Below are 18,835 nucleotides of genomic sequence, written 5' to 3'. Positions count from 1 at the left end.
ATATACCCAATGTCCCTCTCAGAAAAAGTGGAATTTTTATTTCTCTCATAAAGAGGCCTAGGTACTATGACAGACTGATCAACAGGACAGAAGATATGAAATGTTGAGAACCACTTGTATAGAAGGGCACACTTGAAAATGGTTGGCCAGATGGGGAGGATCTGATGTTAGGTCTTTGGGAAGCCCACTTTTTTATTATTTATTTATTTAGTATACCACCCTGTGGTACATTACAGAACTAGTATTTACATTTCTAATGCCAAGTGTACATATGTAACAGTAAATTAGAGGGGGGAAATAAGTGTTTATGTTACTACAAGCATCATTTTATTGAATGCATTGTGCCTATGAAGATTCTTGAGTCATCAGGCATAAAAAAGGACAGAAAAAGTATCATATGGTGTAGGTAAAATATTAAATAAACTTACAGTTGCCAGTTATAGCTTCAGAATGCAGATAACAGGAACAATTCATGATATCTAGAGACTTATTTTCACAAAGAGTTTTGTTGGTCTCTGTATTAATCACCTTGCAACTGGAATTCCTTTCAGAAAGGCCTGAAAAATTTCCAACTGAAGTCACAGTAATCTAAAAACAAGAGTGATTACCATATTTATTTAATTCTGGGAAGGCAGACTGGAGAAACTTTAAAGATAATAAAGTTAAAAACACTACAAATATTGATGAGCAAAATTAACAGCTTAATCCCATACAGAGTTCAGACAGTCTAATAAGAATGACATCCGTAGAATTAAAGTGAAGCAATTCTACACAGGATTGTACTCTAACTCTGTTCTATTCCATTTTTAAGAATGTCTGTATTTGTATTGAGGCAAATGGTCACAGAAGACTGTCAGCATGGAGGACCATTCATATTACTACACTGGCAAGGGCGGTCAATTCCATTGCAAATTAGAAGAAAGAATTGTTACAGAAGACTCCTGCTTTATCAGAGGCCTTTTCCTTTACCAATCAATGCTTTAAGCATATGTTTGATTGCATTAAAATATTTAGAAATGAGAAGTGTTAAACAGTGCAATCTTATCCAGGTTTATTTACTAGATGATGATATCACTCTGCTGAGTCTGCCATGAAGTCACAGAACCATTTTAACGTTTCAAAATGCTGCAGAGGTCAAATCCTGCTGAAAACTGATATTCTTTAAAATTATGGAGGGAGAGAAGAGCCCTTTATCCTCCACATCACAGTACCCAGCAGGTTTCGGCACTGACTGTATTCTGAAGAGTTAAAAAACAAACTCTAAAATTTATATCTATTGTGGACTCAAGGATGAGGTCATCTAGTTTGGTCCTAAGGTCCCCTGTATTCCATGGAGCTTACTCCCAGGTAAGTGCGCAAAGGAGTTAGAGGTGGGTGCTACAGGTGGGAAAGAGGTGTGGTGCTAGAGAAGTCACATATTTTTTCAGTACAACTAGCAGCACAATTTAAATGCAACAGAGAAATCCTTATGTTACAGCAATAGCTGCAGTAGCATCCTGACCTTAGCAACTGTGGCTGACCCAAGAATCACTCCATCATCTGCAGGTAACTTCTACTCTTGCTTGTGAACCACAGTTATGCCATTCCTGGTATACTGGCACAGAAACACCAATGTCCCAGAGCTTGTCTGTACTGCTAGGATGTATGTGTATATTGGTAGATTCCAGGATTAGGTAAAGAGACAAAGCATTCAGAAAAAAAAACTATAACTCTGTGATTTACTTAGCAGATGAAAGCACTGAGATAGCTTCAATAAAAGGTTAAGCAACTTAACTACCATCAACCAAGCAGAGGGTTGAACTAGATTGCCTGCATGGCCCCTTCCAACTCTATGGTTCTATGGTTAAGCAGAATGCCTATAAATAATGACCTTACACCATGAACACTTATATTAAAATAAAATGTATTTATAACATACCCCACCTCTGTAAGTACCAGAAAATAAAAGTACCAGAAAATAAAATGTATTTATAACATACCCCACCTCTGTAAGTACCAGATACATGGATTTTCAGGCATTTATCCACTCCTTCTGAAATGTCTACCCAGATCCTTGAATTATTTGAACATTCTTCTTTTAAAGTGCACCTGAAATAAATCCAAATATGCATGTGTGATAAAAATGGATTTCCATTTTATATAGAAGTCTAATTTATTTTTATTGCACTACCTCAACTGTGATATACATTTCTGAATTATCTGCTCTACTTATTTGTAACTGCCCTTCCAATATTGCCTACTAAACTTTCAATAGCTTGAGAACCTGTGGTGCAGATGCAATCACTTAACATTTATTACAATTTTCTCTTTAATCAATCTGTTCTTTCCACATGACCAGGGCACAAATTACTTATATTACTTGTAACCCGGAAAAATTATGTCAAATAATAGTGTTGATGTTCACATCATAATGACACTTGGTAAGTTATGCTGCCACAAAGCTGCCATTTTTAATGCCACTGTTGTGTTCCATCATATTGTGCCTTCTTGACTATATAACCTGTCATCAATTTAGTATATTTCCCCCACACTGTTTCCAAGAAGCTCAAGGTGGTATACATTGCTCTCCCTTTCTCCATTTTATCTTTGCAACAATCCTGAAAGTTAAGTTAGGTGATATCATTGGTCCAAGGAATCCCAGTGAGTTTTATGATCAGCAGAGATTAGAATATGGGTCACCTCAGGTGTAGTCTAACCACTATGCTACTCAATCTATCATGCATAAGTCTTATCAAGAAAAGGCTTTAAAAGATTTTAAAAATTCCTGATTTTGAAGTCATGTGAGCGATTGAAATATATGCATTACTAAATGTTTTTATCAAGCTAAAATTTATTTATTTTAACATATAAAATACATCATTGTAAATAGTCAGCATGTAAATTTGGATTATCTGAAATATTTATGAAATCTAACAGAGCCTCTTGTGGCACAGAGTGGTAAGGCAGCAGACATGCCGTCTGAAAACTCTGCCCATGAGGCTGGGGGTTCAATCCCAGCAGCCAGCTCAAGGTTGATTCAACCTTCCATCCTTCCGAGGTCGGTAAAATGAGTACCCAGCTTGCTGGGGGGTAAACAGGAAAGACTGGGGAAGGGAATGGCAAGCCACCCCATATTAAGTCTGCCATGAAAACGCTGGAGGGCGTCACCCCAAGGGTCAGACATGACTCGGTGCTTTCACAGGGGATACCTTTACCTTTTATCTGGCTTAGTTTCCTGCAAGCAACATTTGTATATGTAACGTTAGCTAAAGTTATACTTAAGAGAGACAATGACACAGGTAGCACATTTATCTTAGCATATGCTATCTGAAAGGTAAGAAAAACATAAAATTTGATGGATAGAAACAAGCTATTACATTCATAATGGAGATGATAACATTTCTGGAGATCAAACAGAACTTTGTAGCACTGAACTATTCAATGATACATTCACATCATACACATTAGAGAATATTTATTGTGGGCAAAAATATTCATAGTTAAATAATAAATATATGCCTATTGTCTATGTTTTCAGTAATACACAGCCCAGTAGATAAGATCATTATCTACATGCTGTAGATTGCCTTCCATCAAAATCTTCCTGCTGCTCATTCTGCGCAAGTACAACCTTGTCCTAAAAACATTTCCCTAATTCCAAATAAGGACAGGAAGTGATATCATGCTGGTAATGTCCAGGTGACACTCTGGTATTTGGACAAAAACTCTATGGTAAAACCAGCTTCTACCATAGAGTCAATACCCAAATACCAGAGAGTCACCCAGATGTTACTGGCATAACATCACTTCTGGTGCAACACCAGCAACGAGGCCCGAGTCTTTCTCTTGGTAAACTCCCTCATGCTGGCCAGCTGGTTGGCGGCTAAGGGGCAGGCGATTCCTGCCTCCACCAAGAAGGGGTCTAGCAACCCTACCTCTCTCTCACTGTGCCAGTCAGAGGGGGCTGTAACATATCAGCAGAACAGTTCACACAGAACAAGTTCCACAGAAATCTCTTTGAAATCAATAAAAGCTATGTAGCAAAGACAGAGGCCAATTCTACACATGTACAACTTATTCTACGGTTTGTTGGGTCAATATCAGAGTTTCACTGGGCTTTCTGCCTTTTTTAGAGCACTTCTAGGGTGATTTTATTTTCAAGCTGATTGCAAGTTGGCTTAACCATGTGAAAAATGCTTAAATTGTCATTTTTCACAGAAGTCATCTATCCTCTCTTTTCCCTCCTTGGTTTCTAGTAACTCCATTCACCCCCAACACACACACAATATTTTTCTGTACATATCACTCTTATGTGTGCTTATCTCCATTTACCACAATAGGCTTTCACTGGCATGTTATTCAAAATGGAGCAGGGTAATATATGATCAGTTATCCGTTTGAAAACAGATAATCAGTTTACATTCTTATTTATTTCAATGAACTTGTGCAAGAGGGCATTACAGTGACAGGACCCCAAAATTCTGCCTGTGGACCCAGCCAAAGAGCTGGGCCTAGGAAAAAGTATATGCTCTCATTAGTATAAGTTGCATCATTACAAACTACAGCACTCAAGTACAAACAAATGGCTTTATATAAAAACGCTCTGCATATAGCTTCAAGCTATTAAGAATGAAAGATTAATGATAATACAGCACTATTCATTGATCTTAAAGAGAAAAAGAATACCTTTTGTTCAAATGGCACCATCCACAGTATGGGTCCATTGCAGATAAACATTCTTTACAAGAAATATACTTAGTGCAATTTGCAACTTGTACTCTCCTGAGCTGAAACACAGAAAACAGCGAATTTTATAAATTCCCATTCATTCTTTTGAAAAGATCAAATGATGTTTTCATTATGCATGGTAACAAATCATCAATCTACATCCCCACCCCCCTTTAAAACATCATTGTTTTATAAAAGTCAGAGATGATAAACACATGCAACTGATAAACCATTCTATGCTAAAATGCTTGTTCACTCCTATATGCAATTAAATCAATTTTTCCCCAACAAATCATTTGCAGAGTTTAGGATCTCAGACTACCAGAAATAATCCCAGTAGATAATCAGATTTCTGCTCTGTTCTGAGCCATAGCAAAGCCATGCAGTAGATTTTCTTGACCAGTTAACAAGGATCTGCCCAGGGAAAAGTCCACACAGAAGATTTTGCCTGTTTCAGCCTTCTGACTTGTGCATTCTTTTTTCACTGCCTCAAGATGCTATTCTCCATTTCCACACAAGATGAGAACCACCCATTTCCTGCACACCTAATCCCCCCACCTTTAAAGTCATGTGTAGCACAGCCGAGGCAAGGAAAAGAGAAGGGCCTTTTGATAAGGTTCCACCTGATATTGTTCACAAGTTGGTAAAATGTGGTATGGATCCTAATTCTGTCAGGTGGATCAATAACTGGTTGACAAATAGTACCCAGTGGGTACTTGTTAATGATTCCGCATCTTCTTGGAAAAGAGTGACCAGTGGAGTACGCCAAGGATCTGTCCTGGGGCCTATGTTGTTCAACGTATTAAATTTGCAGCTGATACTAAACTGGGAGGGGTAGCAAACACAACTGAAGACAGCAACAGAATACAGGATGATTTTGATAGGCTCAACAACTGGGCTAAACTAAATAAAATGAAGTTCAATAGGGACAAATGTAAAGTTCTGCATTTAGGTAGGAAAAAACAAATACAACAGTATAAGATTGGGGGGGGGACTTTTCTTGGCAGTAGCATGTGCGAAAAGGATCTAGGAGTCTTAGTAGACCATACATTGAACATGAGTCAGCAGTGTGACTCAGTGGCTGAAAAGGCAAATGGGATTTGGGGCTGTCTCAAACGGAATATCATGTCCAGATAACGGGAGGTGATGGTGCCACTTTACTCTGCTCTGGTTCAGCCCCACTTGGAGTACTGTGTTCAGTTTTTGGCCCTCCAATTGAAGAGGGATGTTGACAAACTGGAACGTGTCCAGAGGAGGGCAACAAAGATGGTGAGGGGTTTGGAGACCATGACATATGAAGAAAGGTTGGGGAAGTTTGGTCTGTTTAGCCTAGAGAGGAGACGACTGAGAGGGGATCTGATAACAATCTTCAAGTATTTAAAAGGGTGCCATATGGAGGATGAGCAGAATTGTTCTCTCTTGCCCCAGAGGGACAGACCAGAACAAATGGGATGAATTAATTCAAAAGAAATTCCATCTAAACATCCAGAAGAAGTTCCTGACAGAGCGGTTTCTCAGTGGAACAGGCTTCCTCGGGAGGTGGTGGGTTCTCCATCTTTGGAAATTTTTAAACAGAGGCCAGATAGCCATCTGACGGAGAAGCTGATTCTGTGAAGGCAAAGGGGTGGCAGGTTACAGTAGATGAGCGATTGGGATGTGAGTGTTCTGCATCGTGCAGGGGGTTGGACTATATGACCCATCAGGTCCCTTCCAACTCTATGATTCTATGATTTAGTGTTGAAAGAGAAGACCCATCTGGGACCAGCAAACTCTGGCCATTTAAGTCAGGGCTGCTTACTGGGAGCTGGAGCCAATCAGAGGCTGTTCTCCTAGAGTAGAGAAGATGCTGGGGACAACATGGTCTGAAGTTCATCTCATCCTACTCAAGTAGAAGACAAGTGTTGGCAGTAGATTTAAGGATGCCTGCAATGAGTAGCTAGGGTGAGATGGTGGTTACTCTGGGCAGGAGAATCAAGATGGTGGCATGACAATCATGGGGATGGGAAGCAATATGCTTCTGCTGCTGCTGCTGCAAAAAAAAAAGCCTTGCTGCTAATGATGATTAAAAAAAAATTACCCAGTGCTGTGTGGAATCTCCACTGCAAGTGCAGATTGACCATCAATAGTACCACCACAGGGGGAAAAAGCCTTTTGTGGATTCAACTCTGGTGAAATCTGTTACTCAACTTTTTAGCAGTTAATGCATGTGTGCATTTGACAGCACTGTCAATACTTAACCTCTTTAGTAGATGGAAGATAGATGAAGTTTTTATCCAGAGGATCAAATTCAAGTTTGTAAAAAACTTCAGTTTCTTCTTCAATTTCATACAAAATATCTGGGCAACTTGGTGTCATTTTCTCATCAAGGGTAACCTAAATGAACAAGACACATACAGTTATCTATAACAAGTTTGCAAATACTCTTTCAGGAGTCATCCCCATCCTTGATCTCCATGTCCTCTGCTGTCAATACATCTCATCTTTTTAGCCCTTGTGAGGTTATAGGCATTATTTTATATCCTGCTTTTTCTCCCTAACAAGACTAAAACAATGTGGAATCGCAGTGGGATCGATTGCCCAAGGAGTTGGTGAGCTCCTCCTCACCGGTGGTCTTTAAACAGCTCCTGGGCAGATAGTTATCATGGATGCTTTAGGCCAAGTTCTCTCAACCAGGGTTTTGTGAAACCTTGGGGTTTCTTGATGGCCCTGGAAGGGTTCCCTGAATAAGAGGAAGTTAATTAATTTTATATCTTTTAAAAATTTGTTAAACATTTATAAAGTGATATGACCTTAAATGGTCATGTTGAGCCACCACCCTGTTCCCAAAATGGCCAATGATGGGCCTGGAGGGGGTGGGAAGGAGAATGGTCCCAGGTGGGCATGTACACAGCTATGTTTCCCAACCATATTCTACACGATGGTGCTACTTCTGGAGTTTCTCACAGCCTAAGGAATGTTTCAGGGGTTTCTCAATGGTAAAAAAGTTGAGAAAGGCTGCTTTAGGCTGATCTTGCATTGGGCAGGGGATCCAACTAGACTGAGAAGGGGGTCTGACTATGGCCCCTTCCAACAGTATGATATGGTTTTATGATTGTCTGTGGAAGCACAGCACAATACACCAACCTCCTCTGTAGATGCAGGAATCAGGGCAACCCACCCTCCCATCACCATGTTTTGGGGAAGCTCCCAGTGGTGAGGTATTGACTTCCTAGACTCAGGCTGCAACCCTCATTTTCCCTATGTGAGCCAATGGCAGTAGTGCTAACCAGGAGCAAAGGTACTCCTGCCCCATGCTCACTCGCTTTGGTGGGTCCTGTAGGATCAGCTGCAGTGGAACTGGCATCAGATAGTCCTTTACAGTTGCTGCTGATGCCAGCTGGCCTTCTCCAAGGTGCTGCCCTCTACAGCTGATCCTGGGCCTGCTGTGGCTTCTGGCATCTTTGCCCCTTCTGCTGCTGGTCCCACCATGGTTCCCAGCTTTCTTACTGCCATTAGGCCTGCCCCCTCCACATCCACGTTCCCTGCCCCACTCCCCATTGTTGCCACCACTGGTCTGATGTCACTCCCTGACCCCACCTCCAATTTCTGCTGTCTCCCAGCTCCTCAACTTCTTTCAGGTCTCCCATCTATTCTAAGTATGAACATATATTTGCTAAGCATTGCTAGCATTAATAGTAATATATGAACCATGTTAAACACTGTGCAAAACTATTTCACAGAAGCACTGCCAGCAATACATATATATATGTCTGTTCCTCATGTGGGGGCAAGCATAGCTGTTTTTAAGTGCTCAGGCAGGAGCAAAGCTCCTCCGCATCAGGTGAGTGGAAGAGAACAAATAATGAATAAGCTAACATCTTTTGAACAAGAAAGGAAGCTAGAGAAGTTTTATAATAAACATTTCTTCTATTCATAATTTTATCAAGGAATACACAGTATTATGATAATGGAATAAATGAATGTTCCATGATACACTGTCTGTCTTGATACCAATGCTGCCTTTCAGTCTAATACAGCAATTATTATTATTACATTACTAGTATAAAAGTCTATTTTAAAAATGGGCTTTGAAAGGGGCAGCAGGCAGGAAGACATGAGAGGGTCGCCACGGCTCCCTTTGGCCCGCAAAGTGGGCTAAAGGGGGTGGGAAGCTCCTTCCCCGCCAGAGGTGCTGCAGCAGGAGGCTCCCTTTGGCCCGGTGAGCACTCTTGCTGCAGCAAGAGTACTTCCCGGACTACAGGGAATGGAAAGCCCCCACTCCGCCACCGGCGACAGGGCTATGCGGCCCGCAGGGAGGCTGCAAACTCTCCCCCCCCCAGCTCCCTCCCAGAAGGAGCGTACCTATGGGCTGCAAAGCCCTGTCGCTGCCTTTCTCCTCGTGGGCGACAATGGAGGCTGCTGCCACAAGGCTTCTAGCAGGCAAGGAGGGAGGGTGGGAGCTAGAGGGGGAGGGCCAATCAGGGTGGACCTGGATGGACAGGGTCCCAGACAGTCTCCTCCCAGGAGGCTGTTTCCCAAATATATAAGGGAGCAAAATAGTGTTAAGGATTACTCATGAAGTTCCCCTTCATGCAAGGACTTCACTTTTGCCTCAATGCAGGGCACATATACAGAGCCACATCTAGCCACTGAAATGAATTACTGTTCATGCAGAATCCTTGTGAGCTTGTTTAGCAACTGTATATCAACCTTGTTTTTTTAATATCAATGAAACAGTTTCTCATAAGAAAAATGAAATAACAAGAACAAACATGTTGGAACACAGGCTGTTTCCACAAAGGGATCTGTCCCCATTGGAAATGCAAGAGGCCCCCCAGTTAAATGGGAGCATTCGTATGATACCATGATCATGACCATAACTCATGGGCTTCTCGGGGCTTCAGCCTTTAAATGTGATCAAAGAAAGATTTATCTGACCCAGTTCATAGGGTGGTTGCAGGCAGATCTTCCATCCAGTTACAAATGGGAGAAAGGCAGAGAGAAACTGGCTTCAAAATATCAGAGGTAAATTCTGCATTTCCTTCCTCCTTTTGGCCCTTTAAAAGATTTTTCCCCCTTTTTCTAAACTGAACTCAGCTGGAAATGGGGAGGGGGAGAGAGGCTATGGGGAACCCTCCTACAATCCCTCTCATACCTGTGCTTCTCCAAAGGCCTCATGTAGGAAAAGAGTGCAAGGTGGTGAAGGCAGCAGTGAGCAGGACAGGCACAGGGCATGTGGAAGCATTCTGCATCCACTCCCACACTGTTGTGGCAGGGAAGTGTTTTCACAGAACCCAAGTAGATGCAGCCCTAACATGTAAAATAAGAGAATAAACATACGTAATGACTACCTACCTTCAATAACTGTCCATTTCCTGTTCCCAAAAACAAAACAGGTGTTTTCTGAATTACTGTAGCATAAACTGATGCTAAATTAGAGTGATTCAGAAAAGGTGACTTGTTAACTGGTTCTGTTTTACTGTCCTGAAAAATCAAACACATGAAAAAAATATGAATATGAGTAATTTAATCATATGTTCAAAGTGTTACTTTCAAAACTATCACTAGCTCCTGTAAGCACCACTAGAGTCTAGAGTACAGATCTGTGATGCATCATTCATTTCAAACAGGGCTTCAAAGCGTAGATATTTAAGTAGTCTCTTGTCTCACACACATACATACAGTAATCATTCTCAGATTGTTTGAGTTCAGCAATAAAAACTGATGTCCAGTATATAAGAAAAACAATGAAGAATGAATGCTCTTCCAAGTAAGCTATTTGGTTCTAATGCTGAACATGAATGAAGAGATCAAGGCAGAAAATGCATGCTTATTTACTTTTGGGAACACTCTAAGCATTCACACAGATAACAACCGTGCCTTATTGACATAGTTCCCTCTGATCATGAGTTGCAGCAATACATACACATCCCACCATAATATTAGGTCAACAGTATTCATAGTTATTATGAATGTAATACATTGTGCCTGTTTAGTTCAAAAGATGCTGGAAGTTTAAGTGCTTCAGGATACAATTATATAAAAGAACAATTTTGATTACTTGTAACAAAAATTACTCATCTGTTTTTAAACAATACAGAGTTGAAGTTGGACTTTTTAAAAAATAGAGTTGAAGGAAACTGTGTAATTCCTATTATCAATAACCTCTATGCTACAGCATGACATAGAAAAAGGAAAAAAAAGTATTTTTGTTGTGTATGTGGACATGCAGACGATCCTACAGAGGACTGAACACATGGTTCATGGTAGGATCGGGTGGACCTGGACTCTAACTGTCGCGGCCACAGCGACAGCCCATCAGTTTAAATTAATCAAGAGGTCTGTGGCAATGGCTTGCCGCCTTGGCCAGTCCCATTGTTGACTGCATGTATAAATGTTGAGGTCTTAGGGGGGTTTTGTAGAGTGACGTTTTGGTGCTTCTTCTATCATGCACTCTCACAATTAAAAGAGTGGCAATGATTCCAGTGTCATGTGGTTACTGAACCCACATATTTTACAATCTTACATTCTTAAGAAATAGCTGGGGTACTACAACTGAGTATGTTCTTATCCTTTTTCAGTACCCATTTTACAATCAAAAGCGGAAATGAACAGAACAGGCCTTAAGAAATAATCTTAGCTCTTCAAGTATTATGGTCCTAAAACCTTTAAATATAATGATGACTATTTTGAACTGAAAACAGAAGCAAACAGGAAGTTGGTACAATCATAAGATCTCAGTCTGCTGATGCAGTCACACTAACTGGCATTGCAAAGACAACCTTCTTGGCAGTGTCAGGCAAGTATCATCTTACAGTTCCATAGAGCCTTCAGTGCCTTTTATTATTTTGCAATATAGCATAAAAATTTTTAAAAAGCAGAATCTTAAACAGACTTATGCGCTTCTAAATCCATTGCCTTCAGTTAATTTTTAAGTATGTAAATCTGTTTAGGATTGCACTGAAAGCCTCCTCAATAGTCAGCTTTTAATTTTCAGGATTTAAATGTTTTTTAAGGTGAAACTTAACACATATCATGATACTTTGCTACTCAGTAGCTGAGTATTTTTAGTAAATGAATAATTAGCATTAGATACTAATTACACAAGTTGCATAAAATGGCACAAATGTATTGCTGTTTAGATTGGTGGTGGCCTAAATAATGTTGGAACACTTACCTTTAAAGCGTGAAACAGACGGGGTCCTTCATATCTATGTGACTGTCTTCTCCCCTATACCCCTCAGAGGAGCCTACACTCCAGCATGCAACTTCTGTTAAAGGCCCCCAGCCCTAGAGAAGTAACGTTGGCATCTACTAGAGCCAGGGCCTTCTCTTCCAAATAAGATCAGAGCCCAGCAGGACCTAAAACAGTTCTGCAGGGCCTGCAAGACTTGTTCTGCTTATGGCTGAGGTTTATAAATCCATCAGTGTCTGAACCTGGCCTCCCTATGCAGTCATGTTGAATGCATATAAAATATACATCTAACACAGCTGATTTATCATCATCATCCATGCCACTCCTGCACTTTATCCCCTCCAATCCTGAAGTAGGTAATGCCTCCTAGCCCTGAGGGATAATATGGGAAAGGATTTTAATTTAATAATTGATTTTTTAATAAATGTATTTATATTGCATCTCATTAAGTTTTACGTGTTGCATTGGGTTTACTGTGAAACATTATAGAGGCTGAGTTGATCACTTGACATTTAGTTATTTATTAAATTTTTATATTGCCTTTCATAGGGGTTCAGAGCGATTCAGAGCGGTCCGGATTGGACCCTTCCTCCGGACAGACAATCGGAGGGACCAATCGGCAGGCGCTTCGCTTCGCGCCTGCCGATTGGTCCCTCCGATTTCCAGCCCTGAGCAACTGTGAGGCACGCACAGCGCGCCTCGCAGTTGCTCCTTTGCCGCTGGCCTGATGCGTTGGGAGGCGCGAAGCGCCTCCGACGCATCAGGCTGCCGGCAAGGGAGCGCCCGCCAGCCGCACATAGCAAAGTGCCTCCCGGTGCGTCAGGCCGCCGCCTGCCGCTGCCACCAGCACATCGCCCCCCCGGCGCAGCCAGCCAGAAGCCGCCGCCACTGGAAGCTTCGGGACCGCCGCCACCAGCTGTGCCCTGCCCCACGGACCAACAGCCACCTAGCTCCTTCGACGCCAACACGCCAGGTAGGCACCAGGCCCACAGGACGACCCCGCCCTTGCCGAGCAGGGCTGCACAGCCCCGCCGCCCTCATGGCACGCCCTGCTAGCGCCCGCTGCATTTTGACTGCATCGGGCTTATTTACTAGTCTTGAATAAATCTTTATTGGTCTTAAAGTTGTCAGTGGACATAACCATTGTTCTGCTGCTCCGGATTAACACTGCTACCTACCTAAATCTACTTTAAGAATCACAGATAATCTTGATCCAGCACTGAACTACATTTACAATTATGTGTTGGAGGTTTTTTTCATCATGCCCACAGTCTTCCAGTAATTCCAACATCCACAAAAACCATGAAAAAAGGGGATACCATATTCAGTTTAGTACTGTCTTTTTTTAAAAGTTCTTAATTCGTCATTTTCACAAATATTGACAAAAACATCAAAACATAGGAAAAGCATAACCTGTAATAGAAACAGAACTACTATAAATCTTGTTTGTATCAATTTAAGCCGTGGCAATGTTTATTTAAACACATGATGCTCTGCTTAAAAAAAGGTGACAATTGTATTTCTTTGCCTTTCAACATTTTATCAATAGCAGACTTTCATCGATTAAATTTTTATCATCACAACATGTTCCTGCTAGAAGTTTCACCTTCTGAATTTCTGCAAGTGGTGTAACTGCGGAGAATCAGCATGGTGAAGGCAAGGCGACAATTTTGAATGCCCAGATTTGAATACCCAGACTGTTATGTACTACTTTAACAAATAAAAAGGTCAAGGAACCTGACAGAAAACGATGATTACAGGATTACATATTAAGGATTATGCACTGGCATCAATTTCCATCCAAAATTCCTGCTGGTGTGGCTTGTCAGATTCCAACAGCATACCATTCTGCCTTGAAAAGCATTTGGATAGCACTACACCAGCATACTATTTTGCTTAAGGAATAGTTATATCCATTTATCTTTTAAATCCTTCACAGAGGATTTAATGTGTAATCTGGCACATGTTTTTCATTTATTATTTACTTCATTTATATCACTCCCATCTTCCCAACGGGGACCCAAAGCAGCATACATCATTTTATCTTCCAGTTATCTTCACAACAGCCCAGTGAGGGAGATTCAAGTGGGTAGCCATGTTGGTCTGAAGAAGCACAACACAAATTGAGTCCAATAGCAGATTTAAGACCAACAGAAATTTATCCATGGAGTGTCTGAGTGCATGTATTCTTCCTCAGACAAAATGGAACAAGGATCGTAAGAGTACAGATATAAAGGTAAATTAGTGGCAAATTAGTAAACTGTCATAATATCCAAATTATGCAGTATGGTAATTCTTTGCTAAAACATCTAATCAGTCCTTTTGAGTTCAGTTGTAGTTCACAAAAACATTGGAGAAATAAAAATGTCAAGGTTAGTAATTGTGAAAAGAAATAATTAAAAGAGACTAGTTGCTTGCCCCATCTGTCTCCACCCAAACATGGAAGCATCCCCGGAAGTGACAAGGTGCTAAGTTTGTTATGCTGGCCTGAAACCAGACAGTTAGATTCTGAATCACATTACATACTACTTACACCACATTACAGTCACATTGTCCCAAATAAAATAAAAAGAAGAGGTGATCGTAAGAAATGTGGATATAAGAACTGAATGACATTAGCATATGTAAAGAGATAAGAAACGTATGTCCTTGTTGAGTCCTGGGTACTCCATTGTTTTGAGCATTGTAATAACTTGCATTTCTGCAATCTCCCTGTCTAGTCTGTCTTTGAAGTTCCTTTGCAATAAAACTGCTATTCTGAGGTCTCTTATTGAATGTCCTAGAAGGCTGAAGCATTCCCCTACAGGTTTTTTCAGTCCTGTGATTTTTTATATCAGACTTATATCCATCAATTCTTTGGCACAGGGTTTGACCTGTTTGCCTATGTAGAGAACAGAGGGGCATTGTTGGCATTTAAATATACACTGTTAGAAGATGAGCATGTGAATAAATGAGTGATGGTGTAGGTGATTTTGTTAGGTCCAGTGATTGTGTTATTGGAGTATATGTGGCAGCAAAGTTGGCATCTGGATTTGTTGCAAGCTCTGGTACCAGTGTCCATGTTCAAATTAGATGTTGTAGGTGAGGAGTTGTTTGAGATTGGGGGGTTGTCTGTGAGCAAGAAAAGGTTCCCCCCCCCAGTACTTGGGGAAAAGAACTGTCATTATCCAATAGAGGTTGTAAGACACTGATGATGCGCTGAAATGTTTTGAGTTGAGAGCTATATGTAACCACTAGTGGTGTTCTGTTATTGTGTCTTTTGGGTCTGTCTTCCACATTAATAAAAATTAAAATGTATGTATACCCATTCTAATGCAATATATACAAACACCAGATGTGTATTTATCACCCCAAATAACAGGAAGTCATGGCTTATTCCACTGCAATGCAATAAACACATATTTGTCATCGCCATCTCAGATACTTCATGTGCAAAAATTAAAACAGGGCACTTCCATATCTAAGTAGAGGAATACAGGGTAATCCATTGCAATGAGCTCAGAGGAACTGTCCAATCACCAGGGATCAGGTGCCCTCTAAACAGTTATGAATACAAATCCACTACCAGGCCCAGAAAAGCCTTTTTGACAATCTTGTAATTTTCAGTGGGAGTAATAGCCTTGTGTGAATTTTAATACATGAAAAAAAAGTGACATCATGCATAGCTAAGTAAGAACATTCTGAAAGTTAGAGTGCAGTCAACATGTTTCTACTGAATGTCGTGTGTGTGTGTGTGTGTGTGTGTGTGTGTGTGTGTGTGTGTGAAAGAAATACTTTTTAAACCAAACACTTGAACCAATTACAGTAGACAACAGCTCTTCTATTCATTTATAATTCAAATCAGCACCAATCACATGCCTAATAGAAAAGGACAGGTTCAGTACACCAATACCAAAAGGTTACCATTTTCAGATATACAAATGCAATCCCAATCAATCAAGCAAAATTCCAACAGGAATTACATTTTCTTTGCATAGATTCAAGTGGGTTGCCATGTTGGTCTGTAGAAGCACAACAAAAATAGAGTCCATTAGCACCTTTAAGACCAACAAAGATTTATTCAAGCCTTGTTTCCACGATGGAGGGGGCCAGCAACAACTGGGAAAGTGTGTGCCATTAATTACGAACGTGGACAGTTATTTCTCCAATGTATTTGTGAACAGCAGCTGAACTCAAAAGGACTGATTAGCTGTTTTAGCAAAGAATTATCATATGGCTAGAGCCTCTTGTGGCGCAGAGTGGTAAGGCGGCAGAAATGCAGTCTGAAAGCTCTGCCCATGAGGCTGGGAGTTCAATTCCAGCAGCCGGCTCAAGGTTGACTCAGCCTTCCATCCTTCTGAGGTCGGTGAAATGAGTACCCAGCTTGCTGGGGGGTAAACGGTAATGACTGAGGAAGGCACTGGCAAACCACCCCATATTGAGTCTGCCATGAAAACGCTAGAGGGCGTCACCCCAAGGGTCAGACATGACTCGGTGCTTGCACAGGGGATACCTTTACCTTTTTATCATATGGTTGAATTTGGATGTTCTGACACAGTTTACTAACTTAACAGAATTAACTTTAGCTTTATATTCCCACTGTTATGATGGTAGTTCATACTCTGAGTAAGAGTGCTTGCACTCAAAAACTCACACCTTGAATAAATCTTTGTTGACCTTAAAGGTGCTATCGGACTCTATTTTCTTTGCATGTGTGAGAGCAAGTGTGCATAAAGCTATGTGCGTGGGGATACCTGAAAGGAGCATCTCAGAAAGCAAAGTTATTGCTACTTATTGGTTTAAATTAATAAAAAATAGAAATTATGTTCTTTCAAGAACCCCCATAGGGATTAGGCGAATGCTCAAAAAACGTGCCCAACATTGTGAAAAAGAAACCCTTGAAATTAACTACCAGAAGACCAAGGCAAACATCCAAAATCTAGAACATGGATGCTAAATGGGCACAAAATTGAACAACTAACCAAATTGAAATATTTAGGTGTATATATTCAAGCCTCTGGAGTAAAGAGCATCCATTATTCATATACATCAAACTAGGCCAAAGATCAGCAAATAATATATTGAAATTCAATCGAGCAAAGGGCAGATTCTTTATACCAGCAGCCCTGAAACTATACTCTGCTAAATCTCTAGCCTAACTCACTTATGGTACATTTTTGGGTGCTTCAATATCAGATACTATCAAACTTGAAAGGGTCCAGTCTAAATTCCTTTGGGCACTTCTCCAACTTCCATGCTGTATAACCAACTCCATGCTGTGTCTGGAAACAGGAATGTTAATGGTCCAAGACAAAATCTGCCTGTCAGCAATAGGAATGTGGCTGAAATTAATACATAACCCACAGGGTATAGTTTCTTTAACCCTGAATGACAACTTCCAATCTTCTTGGACTAAGGCTGTTCACAGAGGAATCCAAAGTCTGGGCTTCTCCATACATTTATCCAAATTAGCTCACGATCAAGCTACATCATTAGTTAATCAAGCGGATACAAGACAATCGACATCAACTGGACCTGAGTAAAGCTCCAACTTTTTTGGCCCCAGTTAAAACAAGGTATGTTCTGGCCCCTGCCACTTATCTGTCTCAGCTGGTAATATGTAAACAAAGAAGGGCATTTACCCTTGAAAGATGCTCCGTCTTACTGCCCTGCTTATGTAGACATTCGTAGCAACTTGATTGAACCACTCCTTTAAATGTTGCCAGAACATCATGATGCAGATCGAGCAAAGAAGCTAAGTGATGAGTCCCCCAGGTGACAACTCAGCTGGCTTTGTGCCACCGTCATGAAAATCCAATGCTCTAAAGTAGCGTAATTTTAAGTTCTATTTTATGATCTGTTTTAAATTGTATTATATTAAATGACCATATTCTTTTGGTCTTTTATGTATAACTTGGTCTGAATGACTATAATAAAGTTTGAACTGAACTGAAATGTTCTTTAATAGTAGTATAGTCAAATAAATAATTATAACATTATTATAAATTTAATTTTAGTTCAAATTAACTTTCACAAGCTGTAAGGGGCCAGAAAACCATCTGGCACAAGTCTGCCAAAGTTTGACTATGCAAGTCCAATACCCAAAGAATATATCATAAGATCTCTGTTTAAAAAGCAGTCTCCTGATGCCATAATCTTAAATAACTGTGTCTAATTCCCTGGCCAAGTACTCAAATGGAAAATGGCGTTTTAGCTTTAATCACATTGGGAGAAATGCATTATCCAGATCCATCTGATTTTGGCTAGCTTAATAAACAATTCATACAGGGAAAAGAATCAGGTAAACATGAACCTGTTGATTCTCATCAGTATCTTAGTAGTTTTCAACTCAGCTATTTTATTAACCACAGAATACTTCTGAATCCAAGTCCCTGCTTGGATTGGGACTTAGGGATGCTGTTTTACAGGAGTTTATTTCATACCATAAAGTTCCAGGAAACAGTGTTGGAAGACTGCCTCTATTTTCCAGGAAGAGGATCCTACACAGTTCCACTGCATCCCTTTTGCGTTCCATTTTCTTTATCATCTGTGCCACATTACTGCAGGCTTTTTCAACCAGGGTTTTGTGAAACCCTGGGGTTTCTTGGTGGTCCTGGAGGAGTTTCCTGAATGGTTGGGAGTTAATTTTTTATATATTTTAAAAAATGTGTAAAACATTTATTGGGTGATATGAACATATATGATCCTGTTGATCCTCCAAAATGGCCAATGATGGGCCCGGAGGGTGCAGGGAAGGGGCTCACCAATCTTGAAACCATTCCTGGTTATAGCTTTTGTGGGGATGCCCTGAGATTGGGATCCAAGACCCTACATTCTGCCTCTTACAATACCACTGAATTTGTACATCAGATAGAAGTGCTGCTTATGGTTTACACCTATCAGTACAGGGTAAAGGGACATGCCTGGTTTTGATGGGATCAAAGTCTACCTCACAGGGTTGTTATGAACATAAAA

At 40.6% G+C, this 18,835-nt stretch overlaps 1 protein-coding gene across 1 annotated transcript in view; it reads right to left on the bottom strand.

The window, feature by feature from the left end:
* Positions 1–18,835, bottom strand: part of PLXNC1 (plexin C1) — a 74,396-nt gene that overhangs the window by 53,199 nt on the left and 2,362 nt on the right. Inside the window, exons 2-6 of the mRNA XM_077339053.1 lie at positions 10,042–10,170; positions 6,946–7,080; positions 4,666–4,766; positions 1,980–2,088; positions 429–588 (exon numbers count right to left, since the gene is read on the bottom strand). Of these exons, the coding sequence (XP_077195168.1) occupies positions 429–588; positions 1,980–2,088; positions 4,666–4,766; positions 6,946–7,080; positions 10,042–10,170 (634 nt within the window). The remainder of the gene's footprint in view (positions 1–428; positions 589–1,979; positions 2,089–4,665; positions 4,767–6,945; positions 7,081–10,041; positions 10,171–18,835) is intronic.

The sequence above is a fragment of the Paroedura picta genome, chromosome 5 (assembly GCF_049243985.1).
Source record: "Paroedura picta isolate Pp20150507F chromosome 5, Ppicta_v3.0, whole genome shotgun sequence".
In the NCBI taxonomy this organism is placed as follows: domain Eukaryota; kingdom Metazoa; phylum Chordata; class Lepidosauria; order Squamata; family Gekkonidae; genus Paroedura; species Paroedura picta.
The sequence above is the reverse complement of the archived record's forward strand: the minus strand, read 5'-3'. Positions and strand labels throughout refer to the sequence as shown.